We start from the raw sequence: 25883 nt of genomic DNA, 5'->3' as shown, positions 1-25883 counted from the left end.
TCACTTCACTTCACTTCACTTTATTTCCTTAAAGACCCCCGAGCGGGTATTACATAAGGGGTGGGTTAACAAATAAAGTTCTGTTATTTTTTTTTATTGACACGGGTTTTCATTGCGAAAGACGTGCAGACAGTTGGTCGAAAAATGTTGAAGGACAAGAAATGGAGCTGATATCTGTTCGGTTTTTGCGGCCCCTGCTGGTGAACTATGCATTCACTGTCAGTGACAAGCATGATGCTTTCAAGTACTTCGCGAAAAAGCCCCTGTCAAGAAAATATGCAAAACTGTGAGGCTACCGAAAATAGAGGTACTTACGAATAAACGTTGCTTCTTTTTTCAAAATGTATTCGTATCGCATCAATTGGGTTAATTTTGCAGAATATAGAGCTGCTATGCAAGGCAAGTCAACGTTGGAAATTCATGTACATCATGTCCAAGCATGTAGGTGCGTGCGTACACGGCATGTTTTTGGTATTCATTTAGCGTGGCGTTCTTCGCTTGTGGCTAGTGCGTGAAAGCTGGCAACCAGATCTCTGAAACACTCGGTAACATAATTCAGCGATTACAGCCGCGATATATTGAGGTTTGAGAGAAGAATATTAAGGATTTAATCTGTTTACTTTTCAGCGCGGAGCCAGAACCACGGCGGCTGCGGTGAGTAGCGAACTCCAGCACCCTGTTTAAGCGGCGGCATCTGGTGTCGAGGTGCCACACTCGCGCCGACGGAGTAGTCCCATTGTTCTCTTCCGCTTTTACCAGGCATTGAAAGTTATAAAGGAGGCACTGGCGGGACCTTGCAGATTCCCGCTATTCCCGCGGTTTACGAGAGTGCTACATCCGCCCGCTCCGCTTTGGGACGAGCGACTACTTCACTAGCTGCGTGCTGCGTTGTGAATCTTTCGCTACTCTGCCTTCGCAACAGACCGCACCATGTCATCGCGCGTTGCTGTGGTAAGAGTACCCGTCTTTGGAAACCGTTTTTGTGAAGGCCGTGTTTGTGGGACGTTGTACGGCACCAACGTTACTAGATCTAGTGACGTTGGTACGGCACTACGTGCTTGAAAAGTCGAGGACATAGGCATGGTTGCTGCTGATATGTTTTACATCTCCTCGGGGTGCGTGCTGCGCATGTATGAACGGAGCAGTGAGATGCTATTTCATGCTGTATATTTATCGCTGCAGCCTTGTGCGTGTGGCGGCACGACAGTACAACAAACAAGGTGCAGTGAAGTCATAAAGAAACTGTCAGTCAGTCCTTACAAAAAAAATCCTTCTGTGCTTGGCGCATTGCCTATCACAGGCGATGCGTGAGTGCAATAGCAGACGATAGAAAAGAAATACGCGTCTCGATTTCGAAAATATCCGGAGGGGCGTCCGAAATGCCCTTGCCTCCAGCCTTGCCCCGAGATTAGAGCTAGCCACGCTGCAACGAAAGCTTCCTGGCTTTCTGCAAAGCTTGTTGGTGTCTTGGGGTAAAATTGTTAGCAACTGTATATATATATATATATATATATATATATATATATATATATATATATATATATATATATATATATATATATATATATATATATATATATAAGATTGTATCGATATATATGATTGTAGTAAGATTGTATCGAAACATTGATAAACAAGCAGTTATTTAAATGCTGATACCTTAGAAGCTGTGGTGTGTGTGTGTGTGTGTGTGTGTGTGTGTGTGTGTGTGTGTGTGTGCGTGCGTGCGTGCGTGCGTGCGCGCGCAGGAAAGTCTTGGTAATTGAACTCGGTTAAGTCGTGTTTCAGATTTGGATAGGTATCATGTGCTTATGACGGGTCTGTCTTGTTTCCGATTTAGACGAGTGGCGTGTGGTATCTATCGACAGTAAGTTATGCATCAGCTGGTATATTACTTTCAGACGAGCCAGTTTGGCATGATATCGTAGGGTTAGTAGTCCAGCTCTGTTGATTACCTAGTTGAGATGGTGAGGCAGTTTGGTTATACTCATCATAAATAAATCGGATTACCTTTCTCTGCATCTCTCTAATGTTTTTACTAGTTTTTTTATATATGGAAACCAGGCTACATTAGCATATTCTAAAACAGGTCTCACAAATTCTGTATAAGGGAGCAGTTTAATTTGCAGAGTTGCATGTCGTAGTATCAATCGAAGGAAGGAAAGTTTTTTTTTAATGTTCTTGATGATATGACACTAGAATGAGAGTTCCCAAACAAACAAAGATGCAAAACAACAAAATAGGAGCATTTTTTAGCAGATCAGATTTTGAGTGCTGTGCTGGAGCTCTTTGGGCAAGCTACAAACGATGATCATGGGGTTGCAGTGGAAGAAACGGAAGCAAATGAAAATTACTTATTGTTGTTGTTGAATTAACCTTATTGTGGTCCAGAGGACATGCAGAAGAGACCCTGGTTATTTTTAATGTTCATTCCATTAACTCTGCCATGTAAGTGAATATGCTTAAGAACATGTAAATGAATTAAGGCTTAGTACTCACATGAATGCTTGTCAGCATTTGTTTCTGGCTTATCATTGATGAACTAATGCTGTTCGCTGAGATCCATGAACCTAAACAAAATCGCCTGCCACAAACGTTTAGTAACACTTCGTTCGCGTTAACGAGTCTGGAGGTGGCTTCTTTGGGTTCTGCCTGCGCAGTGTGGTGCAATATTTGTACATTTTAGCAGCCGCCCACTAATTCAAACAATTTTTTAGTCCCCCTTGAATTTGAATCAACGAGCTTCTACTGTATGCACACACACACACGCACAGTGTCAAAATGATATTCTTGGCTATTGATATAAATGTACGGGTCACAGTGGAAAACATAACATTTATTCTGAGCTTTCGGCAGGGGACTGGTCCATGTCACAAATGAAGTTGAGTCATTTGTTCAGCTCCCTGTACTGTTTCTTTCGTCCTCTTTATATGTGGTAAATGCAGATGTTCACTCGACTTTGCTTCATGCAAGGTAGTTGTTAGCTATTGCCAAGAGTTTGGGCGTCTGGTTCTGGAAGCTCATGCAATTCTTAGGAAGGGTGACTCGTGTCTTAGCACAGCATCGTTATCTATTAGTAAGAAGGAAATTTGCTTTTTAGTTCACCTCAACGTCTTGTGTACCTGTCGCTTTTATCGTTTGCTGACGAGTCTCACCGATGTGTGAACATCTGTCTTAAATTTTTCTTTCACATTTGTTTTAATGTTGTCATGACAATGTGAACTTTGCATAAGCTAGCAGGCTTTGCTTTTCAAAATATTGCCAGAGTCCTTCAATACCTTTACTGGTCGTGAAGCTTCCCCGTAACCCTATAAGAGAGCTTTGGGTGCTGCGAGAGGAAGCCGCGGGGTCGCGCTGCATCACCGTGCGGGGCATCGGGCTGACCGGAGGGAAGCTGGCTGCTAGTGCCACTATGGGGTCAATGCATATTATCGTGGCGTGCCATCGCGTAGTTTTCCACCGTATGATTACTATTGTGCCTAGTGTGCTGTGCCTGGAGATCGGGAAAGATACCATATACCTGCTGGGTACCTGGTTGTCGATCCGGTTACAAAAGAAATGACAAAAAAGTCTCCACGTTCTTGCTGTTTACAGTGATTGGCAGGAAAAGTGGAAGCGCGCAATTCCACGACGAAAAACCGGTGGTTTCACATTTGTTTTCCTGAATGTGCGTGTGTGCGAAAAGCTCTTCGATGAGAGTTACATCGTCCCCGTGGACCACTGGCTAATCGAAAGCGTTCTGAAACTTTTGCCGACGCTGTGCCGAGGATTTTCCACGGCCTATCGGCGTACTTGTTTAGTGCAAAAAGATGCATCATGCGTCGACAAGAAACGTCAGCAAGCTGGAGACTGTTGAGGCTGCATCGGACTGTGCATATGAGCCCCTTTGACATAGCTGCAATGGATAATGACGCATTTCATGAAGGTGAGCATACCGGCTGCCTCTTCCTCGTTCCATGCCAGTAGGTAATACAGAAACTTGATGAGTGAAATGCTCACCGTTTTCAATTATACATGCACTGAAAGACCAAAGTGTAGAGGTGATATGCCAAACAGGCGGAGCTACATGCAGCTCCTCACAGCTTGAAAAATATCAAAACACACATTCATTGCATAGAACAGAGACTTCAGCGCTACCAATAAAAGTTTGCTAGGATGACGGTGCTTGAGAGGTTGCACCACAATGCTGTAAAAAATTTGCGCAAACTGTAAAAGCGTGCAAAGTTAATTTTCTATATCAATGCGTCATGAGCTCGCGAAGATAACTTTTTTGCGTGCCATGTTGACGCCTCCGGCGCAGGACGCAGTCGATCAATTTACACGTTTGAGGAGTCATGTAAGACTTCCGTCTTTATAGTAAAAACAGTGAAGAAGAACTGGAAAAAAACAGTATGAGCAAGCTACAGAGCTGAGTAAAAGACTGAGAAACTACATTGCATGGCCAACCGAACATAGTACGCGTTACGGCACCGTAGTGATAAATTAACATAAAACAGAGCACAAAAATGAGGTATAAAGTGTTGCTTGATCTTCATCACTTGCTAAATTAAAAGCACCGATTCATTCAAAGTCGCCGTGAATTTAATAAGTGTGAGGCAATGTTTAAATACATATCTTCGTATATAGAAATACTGAATGTATATATAGCCTGGAAGGTGGGATATGCACTGTCAAAAGTTGCAACCACTGCACTTCCAATATGCGTTAAGAACCTCCAGATTCGTTGAATCACTCTTGATTGTACATAAATGTTCACTAAATGCTTCAGGGAAAAAAAAAAATAACCATGCTTTTATAGCGGTAGCGTATCTTACAATGGAAACAACATGTCGTCAAATTACTAGCTTCAAAACCTCATTCGATACTAAATTTAACTGTATTAGAGATTTCCCGAGTTTCCTTGAAGCTAATATCACTCTGAAGACCTATTCAACCTTTGCGGCTATATTTAATAACGTTTCACAGCTCCGGCGTGGGCCGTACAATTTCTGCGCCGCGGCTGCCTCGATGCCTCGCTGTGCGCAAGGGCACCCATAGCGATTGCTCCTGTCTCCGTTTTAAACTTTCATCGAAGTTTCATGACCAGTAACAGTATTGAAGGGCTCTGATATTGCCTTGCTGCAATAAAATTGTTTTTACTAGTGCATTGTGAGTCATTCCTTCTGTGTCCTTATCGTTTAAGCATTGTTTGATTTTTTCTTTTCTTGTGAATCACCAACTGGCACAGGGTCGTTCACTGCTGCTCTTTGTCATTTATTTCTTGTTTGTGTGTTCTGACCCCACCTCATGTCAAGTTCTAACAAATTGTGACTCTGTGTGTCAGCATGAATCTCTCGAACTTTTTTTTTTGCTTGTTATTGCCGTTCCGGCCCTTCCCCTTGCCATATTCCATTGAACTGCGACAGAGTGCGTGTTTGTGTATGCATTGCAGGAATCTGTACTTAAACGTGCATGCAATGTACAAATCTCATGATTGGTAAAGGCTAGTCTCCTGACGTAAGCTCAAAACAAATGTTGTGTTTTTTGCTGTGACTTTCACTTATATATATTCTGATCATCATCAGCCTGGCTACGTCCATTTCAGGGCAAAGGCCTCTCCCAATGCTTGCCAAATGTGATCCACCATCCCTATTCTTCTAGTTATTGCACTCTCATAATTATATATATATATATCGGATCCTGCCCACGGCAAGTTATCTTTTCACACACTTTTCTTTCTTCTCATTTATATTACAATTGGTCTTATAACTTGCCCTATACCTTCCTTGGCATTATTGTTTGTTAGATCTGATTAATATTGTGTAAAAACACGAAAAACGAGCCCTTAGGTATACACTTGTTTTTTTTATTCATTAACGAGGGTCTCGTACTGGCAGACTTGGTGCCTCTAGGTTGTATACGGGGGACTATTGGTCAGCTGCCAGTTAGTAATAAGTTCACGTGCTACGTGAGGCTAAACAGGCTCATAAAGAGTGTACCACACTCGCCGCCATGGCTACTAGTGGTGCTGACTGACACTTCCATGTTTAAATTGACATAGATACCCAATAAAGTGGCTGGGGTGATGGCTGTCGTGGTAGCTCAGTGGTAGAGCATCGAACGCGTTATTCGAAGGTCACAGGTTCGGATCCTGCCCATGGCAAGTTATCTTTTCACCCACTTTTCTTTCTTCTCATTTACATTACAATTGGCCTTATAACTTCCCCTATACCTTCCTTGGCATTATTGTCTGTTAGATCTCATTAATATTGTGTAAAAACATGAAAAACGAGCCCTTAAGTATACACTTGTTTTCCTTATATTTATATATATATATATATACACACTCTGACACATACCATGAGAGCGCCATAACGTACTCTCCTGGTATAATGCTCTTTCAAGGTTTTGAGTTCTGGGGCAAATCCTAAAATCCTATTAGTAGCTTCTTCCCCCCACCCCAAAATAAAAAAATATTGAATTGAATATTTCAGAATCATATAAATTGAAAAACCACTTTTATATATATATATATATATATATATATATATATATATATATAGTGCTACAAAGCACTGTGTGGTTGTGTCATTTCGCTTACACCCACCGAAGAAGGCTGGACCGCCAGGCAGGAAATTCAGTTGAAAATAAGTATTTTATATTTACACACATATACACGTGTACATCCAACTGATCATTTTCATTAGGAATGTCTTGTAATGTCTGCATCACAGTCGTGTACCTTATCATTGCATAATAAGTGAAACTGATCACGATACTTTTGTGCTTTTGCAGGTCACAGGTGGCAACAAGGGAATTGGGTTCTGCATAGTCAAGTTCCTGTGCCAGCAGTTTGACGGAGATGTCTTTCTGACTGGTGAGTGACTCAATACATAGCTATAGATTTCAAGCTTTACGTTTTCATTTGCATGAACTATAAAACAAAGTGTGCAGTGAAGTTCACATTCTACTTTATGCAAGAAATATTAACTTATAATGCTCTTTCAACGTTCTGAGTTCTGGGGCAAATTCTATCATCAGCTTCTTTCCCCCCTCCCCAAAATAAAAAATATTGAATTGCAAGTTTGAGAATCATATAAATTGGAGAACCACTTTTCTGCATTAGACTGTTTTACTAGTGAGTGTGATATGAACTGATCAGTTTTAAAAGTGACAATGCTTAGATATATATATGATAATGAAGCTCCTTTTAGATGTCTAATAATGCTCCTTTTTTATATGCAACATGTTTATGTAGATGTAATTGGGCATTGACAAGTATCATGTTATTGATTTGTGCATGCCCTATTGTCTCAGTAATGTACATATAATGTATGCCTTTAAGTCTTGAAAATCACATTTCTTTACTAAACTTGTATCATTGTGAAACTAGGGGCTGTGGTAGCGGATGTCCCCTCATTTTTCGACATGAAACAACATTCAGCACAAGAAAGAGAGAGAGAATAAGGTTGATTGAAAGGCAGAAAGGTTAACCAAAAAAAAAATTTCAGGTTTGCTAGCGTGCACCTGGGAAAGGAAAATGGGTATGAAATGGTAATGAGAGAATAGCAAGAAAACGAATGGTTAAGGAAAAAAGAAAACATGCACGCACTCAACCACAGGAGTGTCACAGTCGTTTACATGTTTAGCACAAGGTAACACAAGGACAAAAAGGGAGGGCACAATATGTGCACTTGCATTTAACAAAAGGTTTCGCTGCAACCGAAACTTAGATATGTACAATGGTGGTGCTGTACCCAGATGTCAAGTGCAGAGATGTAAATCTCTCGTATTTGTTTTTAACAAGATGTTTAAAACACTTCATTAGCTAATGCACATTTGAATGATTCATTTGAATAATTCACATTTGAACTCTATCCAACAGGGACAGTGTGTTTACCCAATCGATATGCAACTTTATAGTTTTGGCAATTTCTTCAATTAATCTGGTTAGTTCATCACGTTTGGTCAATAACACTGTGGGTGTTTTAAATTAAATAGAGCGATAAGCCATTTTTGTTAAAGGTTAGCACTCAAGTTGGGTCTTCCCTTCTCATTTTTTTGTTACCTTGTGCTAAATCTGGTTTTATATCTCACCAACAAAGCTGAATTCCTCCCCTTGCGCAAGCCAATGTGTTTCTGTATGGTATGTTACCTGGCATAACGTTGGCCTGGTCAGTGGCATGCCCCCTGCCCTTTGAAAAATGTTCCTGGTGCACGTAAGCCACTGTTGCCAAGCAGTTCGGGTGCTGTTTTTCATTCTGGTATGTGGCCTACAGCGTCAGACCGTGAGAACAAACGCCACATTTAATGAGAAGGGTATGCGGTTTCTACAGTAGCAGCAAAAATTTAGGCAGTGCAGTTGACATTTCTGGGCACTGGCAGCACCTGAAGCACATTAAAAAAAAAGGTACGACACAAAAATAACAAATTTCAAGTTGCTATCTAGGCAGTTTTGCTTATAGTAGTCCAAAGACATTGCTTCTGCTACGTCACGCTTTAACTTGCAAAACAACACAAAAGCCCCAAGCAGACCTTCCTCATATCCTCACTAGTTCATGCAGTGCATTTCAGTGATTAACTCAGTATAGTGTAAAACTCATAATAATTAGCTGCAACTGTTTCATCATGGTTTTAATGGCCTCGAATTCAATCAGTGAGAGAAGCCCCTTTGGCCTTCACTGCTTTGCCTGCTCTGTATAAGGGAAATTTAGATGCTGGTTAAAAAATACCGAAGGGATCAGAATTGATCCATAGCGCCTACCCCCCTCCACACACTGCGGCATGCCTCATAATCCTGTCATGGTTTTGGCACATAAAGCCTTATGAATCATTATTGTTGTATGTAAAGCAGAGTATGACATTTGTTTGCATAGAGCTGAACTTTATTAAACTGTATGAAAAGTTTAAATCTTACGTTGAAGGAAGGCTGTACTTCTTTTGTTCTGAGCAGCCAGGGATGAGACACGTGGGAAAGCAGCTGTGTCAGAGCTCAACAAAATGCAGCTGCACCCGAAGTTCCACCAACTTGACATTGACGACCTCCAGAGCATTAAGAGATTCCGTGACTTCCTCAAGAGCAGTTACGGTGGCCTGGATGTACTTGTTAACAACGCTGGCATTGCGTACAAGGCGAGTCTATCTCTTTTTCTCCTCCCAGCAAACTGAAAGACTGTTCTTTGTAGTCTATTCAATAACACAAACCTTTATTGACTACTGTCATAATAGACCAGAGCCTATGGCATTGAGCTGCTAAGCTAGAGAAAGGAAGCGTGATATTAGCTGCATGTAGTGACTGCATATTGGAACCAGGGATGTTACCAGAAAGGTTTTTCAGAGGACAGGTTCAACCATACTTTACGTATGTTTGTGCATGTATTTGTATGTGAACGTGTATAATTACACTAGTAAAATTGAAAAATTTTTGAAAGGGGGGTTGACTCCACTCTGGCTACAGCAGTGATTGGCACTGTCGATTGGGACATTTGGTCTAACATGGCAACTAGCAAATTCACCATGAAAAAATCAAAGGGGTACTGACACAAAAGTTTTCCATTGTCCTTGCTCTCGAAAGCCTGGAAAATGCACTGGTGTTAATGCACCATGAAAAAGTTATTACAGTAGTATGTTTTTAAGAGCTACTTTTGGTTCCAACTGTACCCTAATGTCATGACACTGTATGAGCTTCTTGTAACGCTCTCCCTCAAGCTATCATGAAGTTTGCACAGCTACTCAGCTCCTTCACCCGGGGGTGTTTGGCATAAGTGTCTATATTTAACGTTCCAAGTGATGCACAAGTGGCCATATCGAATATTTTGATACCTGGCATCACCCCGCCGCGGTGGTCTAGTGGCTAAGGTACTCGGCTGCTGACCCGCAGGTCGTGGAATCGAATCCCGGCTGCAGCGGTTGCATTTCCGATAAAGGCGGAAATGTTGTAGGCCCGTGTGCTCAAATTTGGGTGCACGTTGAAGAACCCCAGGTGGTCGAAATTGCCGGAGCCCTCCACTATGGCATCTCTCATAATCATATGGTGGTTTTGGGACGTTAAACCTCACACATCCATCATCACGGTACCTGGCATCATCACGACTAGCAATACTGGAGCGGAAATCACCAGAATTGACTCTGTATATTGACACCACAACAGTGTCAGTGTTTTTAGGTGGGGCTTCTGAAAATTGATTGTAATGTCAAAATAATATGTCAGCATTTACTGAGCTTCACACTTGCTCGGAGCTTTCTGTGTATGCAAAAGATTTGTATGACAAAGTATACTTACCTTAAAAAATTAGTGTCAATAGACTATAAAATAACACACAAAGACGATGGCTGAATTTCAATGGGAGTGAAAAGCGGAAAAGGCTCGTCTACTGAAATTTTGGTCCATGCGGAAAATTCCAAATTGGTTAATGTTACTCCACAGCTCCACACAATAGTGCACCTCATAATCAGGAATTGCAGGAATCTGTACTTAAACAAGCATGCAATGTACAAATCTCATGATTGGTAAAGGCTAGTCTCCTTACGTAAGCTCAAAACAAATGTTGTGTTTTTTGCTGTGACTTTCACTTATATATATTCTGATCATCATCAGCCTGGCTACGTCCATTTCAGGGCAAAGGCCTCTCCCAATGCTTGCCAAATGTGATCCACCATCCTTATTCTTCTAGTTATTGCACTCTCATAATTATATATATATATATATATATATATATATATATATATATATATATATATATATATATATATATATATATATATATATATATATATATATATATATATATATATATATATATATATATCGTATCCTGCCCTAGGCAAGTTATCTTTTCACCCACTTTTCTTTCGTCACATTTACATTATAATTGGTCTAATAACTTCCCCTATACATTCCTTAGCATTATTGTCTGTTAGATCTCATTAATATTGTGTCAAAACACGGAAAACGAGCCCTTAAGTATACACTTCTTTACCTTATTCATTAGCGAGAGTCTCGTACTGGCAGACTTGGTGCCGTTAGGTTGTATACGAGGGACTATTGGTCAGCTGCTAGCTCGTAATGAGCTCACGTGCTACGTGACACCAAACAGGCTCATAATGAGTGTGCCACACTCGCATCCATGGCTACAGGTGGTGCAGACTGACACTCCCACGTTTAAATTCACACATGAACCAGCAAAGTGGCTGGAGGGATAGCCGCCGTGGTAGCTCAGTGGTAGAGCATTGAACGCGTTATTCGAAGGTCGCAGGTTCGGTTCCTGCTCACGGCAAGTCATCTTTTCACCCACTTTTCTTTCTTCACATTTACATTACAATTGGTTTAATAACTTCCGCTATATATTTATTGTCTCTTAGATCTCATTAATATTGTGTCAAAACATGGAAAAACGAGCTATTAAGTATACACTTCTTTCTCTTATATATATGTGTGTGTGTGTGTGTGTTTGTGTGTGTGTGTGTGTGTGTGTACGAGTGTGTGTACGCACGCGCGCACGTGTTGCATGTGGCAAGACAAAATATGGGCCAGCTCTGTCAATGGGAATGTACTTGAAAACATGGACAGTGAGTATACTAGACACACACAGCACAACTTTCAACCAGTTTATTTGTTAATGCTACACCAGCGAAGTGATATATGCGTAGGTTCAGCTCTTGAGCAAACTATTTCTAGGCCAGATTGACGAATATCCAAATGATAAGTTTGCATGTTGTAATGCTCTTAGCATTTTAGGTTTCTAAAAAATGTCTAGCAATTTTTTACAAAGGTTGTATTAAAACAGAATCAATGCTGATGCACATTGACCACCATTACGCAGACCCTGGAACTTGCAGATGACCAATGCACTTTCGTTAAATGTATTATAAGGCAACGTTTACGATGCAAGACACGGCCGAGAATCTGCCCCACACTACTGGTCAGACTGATGATAATTAGTACGTACATATGCTAAGATGACGCGTATGACTAATGCTCACAATAATGTGAGAGGCCAGCCCGGCCGCATCTTAGACGAAAATGAAACGTCGAACTAATGGTGTCAGCCCTGCCGCGGCTAAGGTACTCGCTTTCTGACGCGCAGGTCGCGGTATCGAATCCCGGCTGCAGCGGCTGCATTTTCGATAGAGGTGAAAATACTGTAGGCCCGTGTGCTCAGATTTGGGTGCACGTTAAAGAACCCCAGGTGGTTGAAATTTCCGGAGCCCTCCACTACGGTGTCTCTCATGATCATATGATGGTTTTGGGACGTTAAAACCCACGTATCATCGAACTAATGTCTTCAGACGCGATACATGGACAATCTCCGAACCATGACAGCGACGATCTGAAGAAAAGTCGGTGGGACTGACACTTGTGACAACTGTTTATTGATTATTGTGAGAGGTTTGTGTGGGCCCAGCCGCTCAACCGGCAAGGAATAGGGAATAGACAAAGACAGGACGTTTATACAATTTGGACATAACTACATACACGAACTAAAACTGCATACATGCACTCCTAACTCGTGCCAGTCCAGTTCGCTCTACAGGTTTAAAACACGTAGTCACGGTTCACGCAGCCCTGACACAGCGAATCTAGTTCGCGCACCACTCGACATCAACCACTCACGCCACTGTCGTCGAGATGGTCCGACGTGTCGCCGCGTCTCCAGGATTTGGGAAGGTCCCGGAGTTGCTGTCGCACCACGGCTGTCGCTGGGACAGCTGCTTGGTGTGCGGTGGTTGATCGGATCCGTGCTCGGCCACGCCCGAGGACACCCGATAGATCGGCCCAGCACGCTTCAGCTTCCCTGACTCGGCAACCCACGTAGACGCCGACTCGCCAGCAGGTCTCGGCCGTGACCACGAGCACCGTCGTCACCTGGCGTAGCTCGTCGCACGAGGTCGTCTGCAGTCAAGTCGGGACAGGTTGCACGCCGTAACGGGCCGGTAGTCGCCACAACCCTCGTTCTGCCACTGCTGCCCGACTGCTTCGGTCCGACTTTCTTCTTCAACGTTCCGAAGAAAATCTCTCTCACGAGCGGCGGCGCCACGCACCACACACGCACTTTCGTCTTCCTCTATCTTCATTTGCGTCAATACTTTTGTTCGCACTTTCAGTTTCGGTTTCTTACTATAATTATATAAATTCCAATGAAGCGAACCTTGTCGCACAGTCCTGAAGTGCGAATGGGTGTGCAAAGCAACGCTTCATCCTCAGGATTGAAAGAGACGTCGCGATGAAAGCTGTCGTAACATTGCTTGCAGTCTTACTGCTTGGCTTCTCTATTGAGGCAAGCTCGTTGCCGACATTCCTCGAGCCTTGCGATGAACTGCTCTGATATGGTTGCCGAGGTGTCATTTGCAACATTCAGGAAAGAGACCTTGATGGTGAATGTTGGTGAATGGCCATACAAGAGGTGGAAAGAGTAGCCAGATGTTCTTTGAACAGCTGTGTTATGGGCAAACATCACAAAAGGCAAAATTGTATCCCAGTTGTTGTGGTTTGGTGGGATGTGCATCGATAGCATATGTGTTAGTGTCCGATGAAATCTCTCTGTCAGGCCATTAGTGTGGGGGCGGTAGGCTCACGTCATCTTAAGTACTGTGCCACAGGTTGTGAGTATGTTTTCGATTATGGTGGACAGGAACGTCTTGGCGCGATCACTCAGGTGGGCGTGAGGTACACCGTGACGCAATACAATGGTGTAGAAAGAAGTCTGTGACGTCTGAAGCAGAACTTGTGCGTAATGCAGCAGTGTCTACGTACCGTGTCAGGTGATTGACAGCAGTCACAATCCAACGATGACCTGCCGGCATGATTGGGAGAGGTCCGAGTAGGTCTATGCCAAGATGGCGTAAGGTGTCTCGGGACGCGGGATGGGTTGCAAAAGGCCAGCAGAACATGAAGTTGGTAACTTCCACCGTTTAAGCAGAGGGCAAGATGCAATGTACTTGGCCACAAAGGTAGAGATGCCAGGCCTGAAGAAATGTTTCCTGATGCGGCTTCGTGTTTTGTGAAACCCCAAGTGGCCTGCACATGGGTCATCGTTAAAGGCTTCGAGGACTTGGTGACGTAGCGAATGCGGAAGTACTGGAACCCGGCGGTGTCCATCAGTAGTGTAAACGTAGTGTAAGACGAGCAAGTGTGCTGTATAAACGAAGAATTGTTTTATTCCAGTCTGTAACCCCCCTGCTGTAACGCCTTTGAGCAAAGCGGGGTACTCACTGAATAAAGAAAAAAAAAAAAACGTAACGATGGAGCACACTATTATCGAGCTTAAATTGCCGTAGTTGTCAGCACAATCTAGCATTAGGAGTAGGTGATCTGCCACTTAGGCATTGGTTAATGCGATTGCAACATGGATGATCAAGCTGGCATGTGGCGAACTCGTGTGGCGAACTTGGCATAACCGCAAGGTTGAATAATGTGCGGGGTGACGCAGTGTCCTGCCCACGAGACGAGCAATCAGCAGACGTACGCGATGATGATAGTTAAAGGGGGCAGCGAGAGAGAGCGTCTGCATCTTGGTGTCTCTTGCCAGACTTGTAGATGACGTCAAATATGTACTCTTGTAGGCGGAGCACCCAACTACCGAGGCGACCAAATTTTTAAACGATGATAGCCAGCATAAGACGTGATGGTCTGTGATAACTGTGAAGTGGCGTCCATTTAGATACGGTCAAAATTTTTGTATGGCCCAAACGACAGTGAGGCAATCGGGCTCAGTTATCAAGTAGTTCTGTTCAGCAGCCGTGAGAGCACGACTAGCATACGCAATAACTCTCTTTCGTGAAGTGGCATCCCGCTGTAGACGAACTGCACCAATGCCATGGTTGCTCGCGTCGGTTTTCTGATGTGTATGTGCGTTCTCGTCGAAGTGACACAGAACAGGGTCGGATGTTAAAGCATGCTTGAGGGCTTGAAAGGCACACTCGCAGTCATCGTTCCGAGTAAAGCTAGATCCTGATGTTAGCAGCTTGTGCAGGGGTGACGCAATGGCAGCAAAATGGCTGATGAAGCAGTGGAAGTAGGATGCCAGGCCCAGGAAACTCCGTAGGTGTTTCTGATTTTCTGGCCGAGAGAAGCGTATCACGGCAGCAAGTTTGTGAGGATCCGGCCGGACCCCATCATTACTGACAAGGTGGCTCAACACTTTGATGTTCTTGTTGGCGAAATGACATTTTTTTGTGTTTAGCTGAAGTCCAGCGTTGGGAAATACACGTCAGAACTTCGTCCAAACGATCAAGATGCTGACGAAAAGACAAGGAGAAAGTGACGATGTTATCTAGATAACAGAGACATGTTTTCCACTTAAGGTTGCGTATAACTGTGTTGATCATGTGTTCAAACGTGGCAGGAGCATTACATAAACCGAAAGGCATGTCGTTGAAATCATGCAGCCCATCTGGTGTTGCAAAGGCAGACTTTTCCTTGTCCACTTCGTCCATAGGTATTCGCCAATAACCAGACCGTAGGTCGAGGCTGGAGAAAAGTTCAGGGCCTTGCACAGAGTCAAATGCGTCGTTGATTCGTGGCATCGGGTACACTTCTTTGCACGTGATCTTATTAAGTATGCGATAATCGACGCAGAATTGCACCGAACCATCTTTCTTTCAGACGAGCGCTACAAGTTATGTCCAAGAGCTAGACGAAGGCCGGATAACATCTCATTTGAGTATATCAGCAACGTTGTCCTCGATGATTTTTCACTCCACGGAAGACACTCGATACGGGCGGCGGCGTACAATTGTGTTGCGTTCCATTTTAATTTGATGCACGACGACGGAAGTCTGACCCAAAAGCTTGGAACTGACATCAAATGAAGCGCTGTGTTTTTGAAGTATACTCAAAAGTTCTTGCTTTTGCGCTGACGTGAAATCTAGATTTATTGTGGCTGTTAAAAGCAGCCGTTATAGCATGGTCATCAGTACTTGTGGAGGAAGATGGCGAGTCTGCATGAAGGGGCACCAGAGAAAGTTGTTCGGTATCCGTGAAGCGAACCACACTAGTGCCCTGGGGCAGTGCAACAGGCAAAGAATTAGGGTTAACTGCCGTAACTATTGCTCTGCCATCACGAAAGCGCACCAGGCTAGGAGCAATGGTAAGCCCACCAGAGATGTAGCGTCAGCGCGGTGCTAGGAACACATCACCAGTACGGATCTTATCTGATGTCAGAGTCAGAATGTGCTCATTACGTGGAGGAATAAAACAATCATCAGCGGTGACGAAGCGCTGGCTATGAGCATCGGTATCAGACGAAAGCGCAGTATCTGTCATGCGAATGACCCTCTGACCACCAGATATCACATCTGAAGCTGAGGAGAGAAAGCCCCATTATAAAATGACAAAACGAGGAAATGTGTGTGGTGAAAAATGCCCTCAATAAAAACTCGTGCTGTGCAAACACTTGAGGGTTGAACAAAAACTGCATTAGTACAGCGAAGGGGAGGGCCATCATACGGTGTTTTCACTTTTTGCAAACGGGAACACAAGTTGAAACTAATATATGAGAGCGATGCGCCTGTGTCCACCAAGGCTTCAGTCCATATACCCTCAACACAAACAAAGTACATTTTAGGGGTGTTTTGGAGGAGTTTGATGCAGTCCGTAAAATGCAGCTTTTCCTTCTGAAGCTGCATTGTCTAGTTTTCCAAGTGAAGATCAGACACCTTGGCAGCCTGACGAAGGTGTGACGAGGAACGGCGCATAGGCGACGGGGAGCGACGGTGTGAGGAACGGAAGGTGCCGGCTGCATCGAACTGCTGGGGAGATGGTGAGCGACACTGGTAAAGTTGGTATGGGCGGCGGTGTTGCAGAACAGGGGCAAACTCATTCCTCTCGAAGTCACCATAGCCGCGCCTTTCGTCTTGTTGACGTCGACAACAGAACCGCGAAATGTGTTTGCGGATTCCGCAATAATAGCAAATTGGTCGAGTGACTCGAGGCGGACGCCAGACATTGAAAGAGGGAGACGTTGCCCTTGAGCAGGTGGCAAACATGGTCATGCTTCGCCATCCAGCTGTCGACGCAGTGACATAGGGTAAGGACATCTTCAGTGTACGAGGTATAAGACTCCCCGGAGTGCTGGATGACGCGTATTACTAATGCTCACAGTATCAATAAAGTTTTTAGACCTATGCATCACCCTTTATAATAACCAGACTTGCTGTTATTGTCAGCCTGGAACTAACAAACCAATGCATATTGCTGTATGTTGTGAAAAGAAGCATTATTAACATGTGTTTGTAATATGCACTCAAGAAATCATGCCCTCAATTTGTATAAAAATGTTTTGTAGAACAAACAGGTCAACTCAAGGTGTTGAGGTACTCTGACTGCATAATAGTGTCAGTATCTGAGGCAGTAGGAAAAAAAAAATTGGGAAGTAATCTTTCAGTCAACAGAATAGCAATTAGTTTCACAGGAAAGTAAAGGTAGCAGTCATTTTATATATTTACCGCTTATCTTGCATTCTTAAGAAATCTCCAGAGAAGTAAAGTGTGAAGCTCATATTTTCTGCCCCCCTCGTCTAAACTGCAAATTAACTAGAGCCTGGCTTTAGAAAGCCTTTCGTTTGCAATGTGAACCATAAAGAAAATTTTGTTCAGTGTCAAATAGGCTTCGTTTATGCATTTTTTTGTGGTAATATATATAAGTATAAAAGTAGATGCGCTTTCACATAACTTGTTCATTCAGCCGATGTTTGGACGGGAGTCCCGACTTTTTCAAGGCATAATACGATTTACACATTTTCGTGTCTTCTTATAGCTTCTCGAGACAGGAGGGAAGGGAACAAAAAAATAATATATTAACAAGAAAAAAGAAGGAAAAGGTGGAAGAAACGTTAGAAAAAAAGCAAGAGGGACATGGCGGGATTAGAAAGGAATAGGAACTCAACAAAGTAAGGCGAACGTAAACGAGCTTTGCCATCTTTGTCAACAATACATCCCAAGCACCCACCCTTCCCCCAAGTGGACATTTTCACCACCGTTTATGTATTGCACCCTCCGGTGCAATCCGCTGGCGGCTTGCCCTCCTTTGAAGTTTTCGACAAATCGGTGGGGAAAGCTTAAGCGCTTCAAGTGCATGTTTTTGGCGTTGTAAGATATGAAAAAGCCGGTAATTGTGGCGCCACTATCAATATTCATTATATGCATTAGCTTGTGTCTGTGAAGGATATATATATATATATATATATATATATATATATATATATATATATATATATATATATATATATATATATATATATATATATATATATATATATATATATATATATATATACACACACACACACCCTATAACAGTCATCTACAGTTCTAATGCTGTGTTGCGACTCCCTGCCAAAGGCGTATTGCACCCTATCATAACAGAAGCAAAAGCAACTTAGAACGAACAGGAACCTGTATTAATACAGGTACGCTCTGCTTATTTAAGAATGAAATTCAGTTCTCGAGGGCTCAGAGATTGCAATGCACGTGCCATGTGCTAAGTGCTTCAACATATATAAGGAAAGGAGTGTACACTTAAGGGCTTGTTTTCTTTGTTAGATGCAACGTTAATGAGAAGAGACAATGATGCCAAGGAAAGTACTGCGATGTTATTAGAAGTAATGGTAATGTAAATAAGACGAAGTGGACGAAAAGATATCTTGCCACCAACAGGGACCGAGCCTACGACCTTCAAATAGCGCATCCAATTTTCTACCACAGAGCTACACCGGCAGTCATCCCTTTGTCTACTTTATGGGTATATATGTGCGTTTCAACGTGAGAGTCAGACGCGGCACCGCCAGTAGCCACTAGGGCGAGTGTGGAACACTTTTCTTTTGCCTGCTGGCTTTATGTAGCATAGTGGTTCTCAGCCTTGGATGTGTCGAGGACCCCTTATGGACTGGTAGAAGTGATGGGAGACGCCTTGCAGCGGAGGGGAGAGAGGGGGGGGGGGGGGAGTACGTAGGTAAATTAACACAACTGGAGCATGAGACAGGTGCCTTTTACTGCTGCCAAAAACATCAAACAAACGTGCCACATCACTTCATTTTGGACAGTTCATCAATGCGTGGCACAGTCGTGCTTAAAGAAAAATGCGGGTTAGGGTTTCGCGCATCATAGAAATGGCTTCGCGGACCCCCTAAGGTCCGCAGACCCCTTTTTGAGAACCACTGATGTAGCACATGATCTCAGTGTGAGCTGACAGCTGACCAATAGTTCCTTGTATAGCACTACCTGAAGGTCGCAGGTTCAGTACCTGTCGGTGGCAACTTATCTTTTTGTCCACTTTTCTTTCTCGACATTAACATGACGATTATTTCTATTAACATCCCCTATCGTTTCCTTGGGATCATTGTATGTTAGTTCTCATTAATATTCAGCATATGCAAGTGATGCCCTTCTCGTTATTTAATGAAGAAGTTGAGAGTTGCACTGTGTGTGTGTCTTGCCTAGTCTGTCCATCATTTAATAGCTCATTTCCATCATGGTTTGCCTATTTAAACAATTAGAATGCACTCTTCTTGAGGAATTTTCTGCCGTTGTGCTCTCGACATTGAAACTAGAAGTCGTGTCTGCTCTTATGAATATGGCTTTGATTTGAGTAATTTCACGAGGCACTGAAAATGTACAGAATTAAATTGAAATGTTGGCTTTTCTTTTAATTACCAGGTGTAAAGTCTCACGAATTGCATAATGGTGGTAAAGTTCTTATTGCAACCTGCTTTTTAAATGTATTGAAGAGCCAGAGCGTCTGCCTCACTATTGGTTGTCCCTTCATTGATGCGAAACCTGTGAATTGCAGGTCAGCTCTACAGCACCATTTTCAGAGCAAGCTGAGGTGACGGTGAAGACGAACTTTTTTGGCACACTCGATGTCTGCAAGGAGCTGTTCCCTTTGCTGCGCCCGCATGCCAGGTCTGTTTTTAGTATTTTCCATGCACACCTGTTCTGAGCACAGTCTGAACAGCTACTCGTCAACAGCTGTTGATTTCATTCCTTTCTTGTGTCATGATTGCTTGACAGGTGCATCACATTGGTGACGTTCAGTGGAGTTTAATACAAAGAGAACTTACTTTACTGACCAAGCAATTTGCTATGATGACATAGGAGAAGTGCTTGCAGTGGCAATCGTTTGAAGCGAATGTGACTGACATTTTGACGTTGCTCTCATTTGTGGACACAGTAAGTGTAGAAGGCATTGTTTCGTTCAAAATTTGATAATAGCAAAATAACACACTTGCATAATCACGTAGCATAGCCATCGCCAGCTGCTTGCAGCTGAAGTTACATTGCCTTGTCGTTTCATTGTGTTGCAATGCCCTTGCTGCTGTCCTCGATGCCATATTGTCAATGTCCCCCTCAGCATTACATTAACTGTTCTGACTTGATTTAATGAAGTTACAAACATGCTAGGATTATTTTGTTAAATTGTGAAATTCGTAAAATTCAAGAATTGAGTAAGTACAAATATAAAATTGTAATGTACACTCAAACGTCATTATAACGTGAGGGGATATAATGAAATAATGAATATAACGAAGTAAATGAAATTCCGCTTGAAAGCTTCATTGAGAACGGTTCATTTTAAACATTGTTGGAACGAAGTAAAATTGACCGGCAAATGAATATAACGAACTAAATTAGTCTATCAAGTAGTCTATCACAAAAAGGAAAAACCGACCGCTGTGTGTTATGTATATCGTTTTCTGCAAAGTTTGACTCTTGTTCGGCACGGCTCTTTGAAAACTCTCGCGCCGACCTTACAGCCACGCCACGTGCAGCCGAGAGAGCCGTCCTCCTCACACAGCCAGCAGAGAGGATTGAGGAAGCGCTCAGCGGGTCACATGACCGAGAAGTGGCGCCTCGGTGCAAAGAAATCTTCCTCTCACTTAAGAACACACGATGGGGAAGCTTCAAAAGTCTTAAATTTATTCACAAATCAGAGGACATCATTCATTAATTGCATCGTCATTAATTGAAGTAATCGGTGATGCACGTCTGCACACGCTTGCCTTGCAGCAAGTCAATCAATTTCGCACGCAGTTTGCTAAGCATAGTAGCACGCGGCTAAGTCCAGCACCAACACTCTCTAAAGACGACAGCAACAACTGCGTCTCCGCTGCTACCCTCTGCACTGAGAAAGGAGGATCGTCTCTACGCGGAAAGAAGCAGATCGGCATTAGAGAGAGAGCCAACTCTCCGCGACAGCTTTTTTTTTTTCTCTCTCTCCGCTCGTGGCCTTGAAAGGAGAAGGGTCTCCACGTGCAGATACAGAAAAGGGAGAAGTCTGGCACAGGCGCATCGCAGATCATCATTTGAGAGAGAGCAAACAATCTGCCACAGTCTTTTCTTTCCTTTTCTTCTTTTCCTTCTTCGCGCGCAGCGTTGAGAGGTGCCGCCGTGGGTTTGGGCATGGTGCTGAGAGCATTTTTGGAGCGTGTTAAGTTCGAATTAACCGTCGCCAGTGCTTGTGCATTCGAATCACTGGTCGTTTTTGCCAATTGGAATACACATCATAGCTTTGACGGGGCCACAGTGTGAGTTCGAATTAACTGAAAGTTTGAATTAAGCGTGTTCAAATTAATGAGATTGGACTGCGTTTATTTTCCGTCGCACGCGTGGTCGCGCAGCAGTACATCAGGCCCGCGAGGCGGTTTTCTTCTTTGCATGCTTATAGGTGTGCGCCCATCTGAGCATACATTGCCACAAATTGTTATAATCGATATAACGAAATAATTGTGGCTCCCCTTCAACTTTGTTGTAAGGAGGTTTGAGTGTAGTATCAACTGAAGGCTACCACAGCACTTTCACTATACTCGGCAACAACTTCTCTTGATATTGGAGCAAAGGCTACGGAGGCGGGGCCTCCGCACATTTGTGTTGCTGCGCAAGTAGTCCGGCAGCTTGCAGTTGATTTCAGTGCCAGTTTGGGTTTTCTCTTGCTCCAAACGCTAGTGTGTTTAGGAAAAGTATGCATGCAAAATGGGAACGGCAGAGTAAATCTTTGAGCGTGCATACATTTACTGTACTGTATATATACTACTGCACAGAAAGTTTTACGCGTTTCAGAAGGTTTTCCTAGCGTTATTCCGTTTTTCTTAGGTTTCGTGTTAAGTCAACAAAATGTGTTGCGTGTACCTCAGCCCAGGATATACGGGTACGCGCTACAAAAATGTTTACGTTTACACTGGCAAGCCCGTAGCCGGGGGGGGGGGGGGGGGAGTACCAAAAATTCGGATGGAGGGGATTGTTTTACCGCGAATAAATAATAAAAATAGGTGGTTTTCGAAGTTTTCAACAGGTGCCTCCCTCTCCGAAAGAAATTTTTGGCTGCGGGCCTGGTTTACTGTATTAAACCCTGGTACAGACGAAATGGACAGCTGGTTGCGGCACGATACTGTCACGCGCTTGTCTTGTTTCAGTTTTGCTGTATTCGGTTTACGCCCACAAAGACTGTCAGCAATGATCGAAGTAGACCGCGCCTCATTGGATTATATTGGACCTTTCCTCTCGAATGCATCCCACTGTCTTCCTATCTCTTGTCATTACAATTTTGGCCTTTCAGTCCATCTTGTACTGTGGTTCTTAACTTCTCAAATTGTATTGTTAAAACCAAGTTTCTGTCTCATTTGCTGGCACTAGTAGGAAAAAATGCTTGTAAACTTGCATTTTCCCGACATATTTGTCTGTAATGGCACACGGTGTGAGAGACAGTCTGCCTTCCAGTGCACTCTGGCTATACTTGAATCTTGGAGACCCTGTATGGCTAGCACCTCGAGCAGATGGACGACGCTGACCGCAGCATGTTCGGTGCAAGAAAGACGACGGTGTTTATAGGGGCTCAGCTTATAAAGGCACCGGCGAACGCACTTGAACAGACAGCGCGTCACTGACACGCGTTCTCGCCGATACAATCAGCACACGTGCCCGATACATCATCTCTCGTGGCACAAAACAAAACAAACACTTGGATAACAAGAAACATTCGCCACAGCTTATAGCACTTGATTAAAGTGTTCGTCATAATGCAGTCTCTGTGGGGAGCGGGTGGCACGCGTCGACTTACTGGAAGCTGGCAGCGACGGGATGCCCAGCGAAGAAACATCGTTGCTTGCTAGTAGTGTTGTTCCCTTGGGTGGTTCTGGAGATGTAGCTTCACCTGCTTGAGCAATTGATTTTGAGGCTGCGGTAGGATCCGGTGAATGGGAGTCTATATTTGTGGGACTCTCGTCATAGTCATCACTGTCACTGCTACACTGTTCCTTTGTCCTGAGGAAATGTCGGCGATTTCGTCGCAGCACGTGGCGATCCCGAGTTTTTACCAGGTAAAACCGTGGAGTAGTTTCTGCGACCACCTTCCCCCTTTGCGACCAGCCAGCAGCATCCTGAAGCCGGACAGTTGTGCCCTTCTGTAGTACTCCCAAGGGCTTGCCAGCTTTGTCTTGGCGCTGCTTCGTCACATTCGTCCAGGGCACCCTGTGACAGTCGGGAAGGTTAGAACGAAGTCTCCTTCGTTGCAGAAGTTCACCCGGGAAAAGCCCGCCTTCTAGGGGCGCTGACTGATAGGCTAGGAGACCCAGCAAGAAGTCTTCCTTCGCCTCTATAGTTTCTTTCAAGATTCGTTTTACTGCTTGCACGCCCTTCTCCGCCAAGCCGTTGGACTGCGCGTAATGGGGGCTTGAGGTTAAATGCTTAAAAGTCGTATCTCTTGGCAAAGCTGGTAAATTCGTGGCTGGAAAACTGGGGTCCGTTATCCGTACAAACTTCTACTGGTACCACGTACTGGGCGAACATAGTGCTAAGAGCGGTGATCGGGGTTGCCGCGGTTGTGTCTTTGAGCTTTTCGACCTCGGGAAAACTTGAAAAGGCGTCGTAGGCAACGACGTACGACGTTCCAGCATAAGAAAATCTATCAACTCCAACCCTGTACCAGGCACATTTGGGCACTACTCGCATTAGTAACGGTTCCTGTAACTGTCGGTACGCATATTTTCTGCACGTTGCACAGCTGTCAACCAGCGCTGTGATGTCGCCGTTCAATCCAGGCCAAAACATAAGTGTTCGAGCCCTCTCTTTACACTTATGCAGCCCAAGGTGACCAGCATGAACCCTCTTCAGCATGTACTGACGCATACTCCGTGGTATTACAACTTTAGGACCCTTAAAGATCGCTCCATTAACGACTGACAGTTCTTTCGAAAATGGTTTGAGTTCACCTGTTACCGGTTGCCCACTTGCCAAACTTGTCATTACAGACTGGAGGTAGCTATCTTGAGATGTTTCCAACTGTAGCAGCCGCTGCGTTTCCGGTGTCACCATGTAGCATAAGGACCCCACCGCATGAGCCTCGACGTCATTGTCAGAGTCAACTTTGTCGTGTCCAGGATCCGCTGTTGCTCGTGACAGCATGTTGGCGAGAACAAGCTGCTTTCCGGGAATGTACTGCAACACAGTCATATTTTAGCAATCTCAACAAGAACCTTTGCACCCGCGGCGGCATGTCTGTGATTTCTTTTTGTACGATCGCTACCAGCGGCTTGTGGTCCGTTTCAATCCACACCGTCCGTCTGTACACGAATTTGTGAAACTTCTCACAGCCAAAACATATCGCCAGGGCTTCCTTTTCGATTTGCGCGTAGTTTTTTTCCGCAACTGTTAAGACCCGAGATGCATACGCTACAGGCTGCCATTCATCATTGTAACTTTGCAATAACGCTGCGTCAACACCGTCTTTCAATGCGTCGCAGCTTATGTTGGTATCTCGCTGGGGATCAAAGGTATCTCGCTGGGGATCAAAGCTGGCAAGCAAAGAAGTGGTGGTCAGAACTTGCGTCAATAGTTTCCACTCTCGTGCGTGGTTCACTGTCCATTAGAACTCTGACCGAGACCTGATAAGCTCGCGTAAAAGCGTCATTCGCTCAGACAACCGCGGCACAAATTTTTCGAAGTAGTTAAGCACCCCCAGCATGCGCTGGACGTCGTTTTTAGACGTTGGCGTCGGCATTTCCGCCAAGCTTTTGATTAGTTTCGGGTTAGGCAATATGCCTGTTCGGCTGATGAAATCACCGAGAAACTTCACTTCTTTCTCCCCTATCCTGCATTTTTGCGCGTTTAAAGTCAAGCCTACTTTCTCGGCAACTTTCAGCACTGCTATCAACTGCTCATCGTGTTCTTGCTTGCTAGAACCCCATACTAAGATGTCGTCAATGTACACCAGTACACCCGGTAGGCCGTCAAACACTTGACTCATGCTTTGCTGAAATACCTCTGGTGCGGAAGAAATGCCGAAAGGCAAATGGAGGAAGCGGTACCTCCCGAACGGGGACGAGAACGTGCAGATCTTAGAGGTTTGTTCATCAAGTGGTATCTGGTGATAGCCCGAGTTCGCATCAAGACTGCTGAAGTATGTGGCATTGGTTAGACGTGCTGCCGCCTTATGTACTTGTTGACAGCTCTGGGGTCCATGCACACCCTTAGCGAACCGTCTTTCTTCTTTGCCAGAACTAATGGGCTGACCCAGTCAGTTGGTTCATTCACTTTAACAATGATGCCAGCACGTACCATTCTTTCAAGTTCCTTTTTTAAGTGTTCTTGCAGCGCCACCCGAACCCGACGAGCTGGTTACACGACTGGCACTGCTCCATGTTTTAGGACCATGCTGTATGCCTGTTGCAAACAACCAAGCCCTTCAAATACATGTTCAAATCTTTTGGGAAGTTCGTCCCTTGCAGTCTTATCAACGAGGCAAACATTACGCTTGACTAGTCCCAGAGCTTCACTTGCTTCGAGTCCGAGTAAAGCCTGCCGACCATTTTTCACAACGAAAAACATAACGATAGCTGTAGCATTCCCAAGTTTTACCTCGTGCGTACGTACACGTTCCAAAACAACATATGGTACCGCCGTTATATGCCCGCAAG

General features: G+C 44.1%; 1 protein-coding gene across 1 annotated transcript in view; it reads left to right on the top strand.

Annotated features, from left to right (window-relative positions):
• The first annotated feature begins 725 nt into the window (after window positions 1–725).
• LOC119166953 (carbonyl reductase [NADPH] 1-like) overlaps window positions 726–25883 on the top strand; it is a 41042-nt gene continuing 15884 nt past the window's right edge. The window contains exons 1-4 of the mRNA XM_075891409.1: window positions 726–951; window positions 6775–6856; window positions 8933–9111; window positions 19766–19878. Coding sequence (XP_075747524.1) covers window positions 931–951; window positions 6775–6856; window positions 8933–9111; window positions 19766–19878 — 395 coding nt within the window. The 5' untranslated portion in view covers window positions 726–930. The remainder of the gene's footprint in view (window positions 952–6774; window positions 6857–8932; window positions 9112–19765; window positions 19879–25883) is intronic.

Source organism: Rhipicephalus microplus, chromosome 1, assembly GCF_043290135.1.
Source record: "Rhipicephalus microplus isolate Deutch F79 chromosome 1, USDA_Rmic, whole genome shotgun sequence".
Classification (NCBI taxonomy): domain Eukaryota; kingdom Metazoa; phylum Arthropoda; class Arachnida; order Ixodida; family Ixodidae; genus Rhipicephalus; species Rhipicephalus microplus.
Note: the sequence above shows the minus strand (reverse complement) of the source record. Positions and strands in the feature narration are given on the sequence as shown.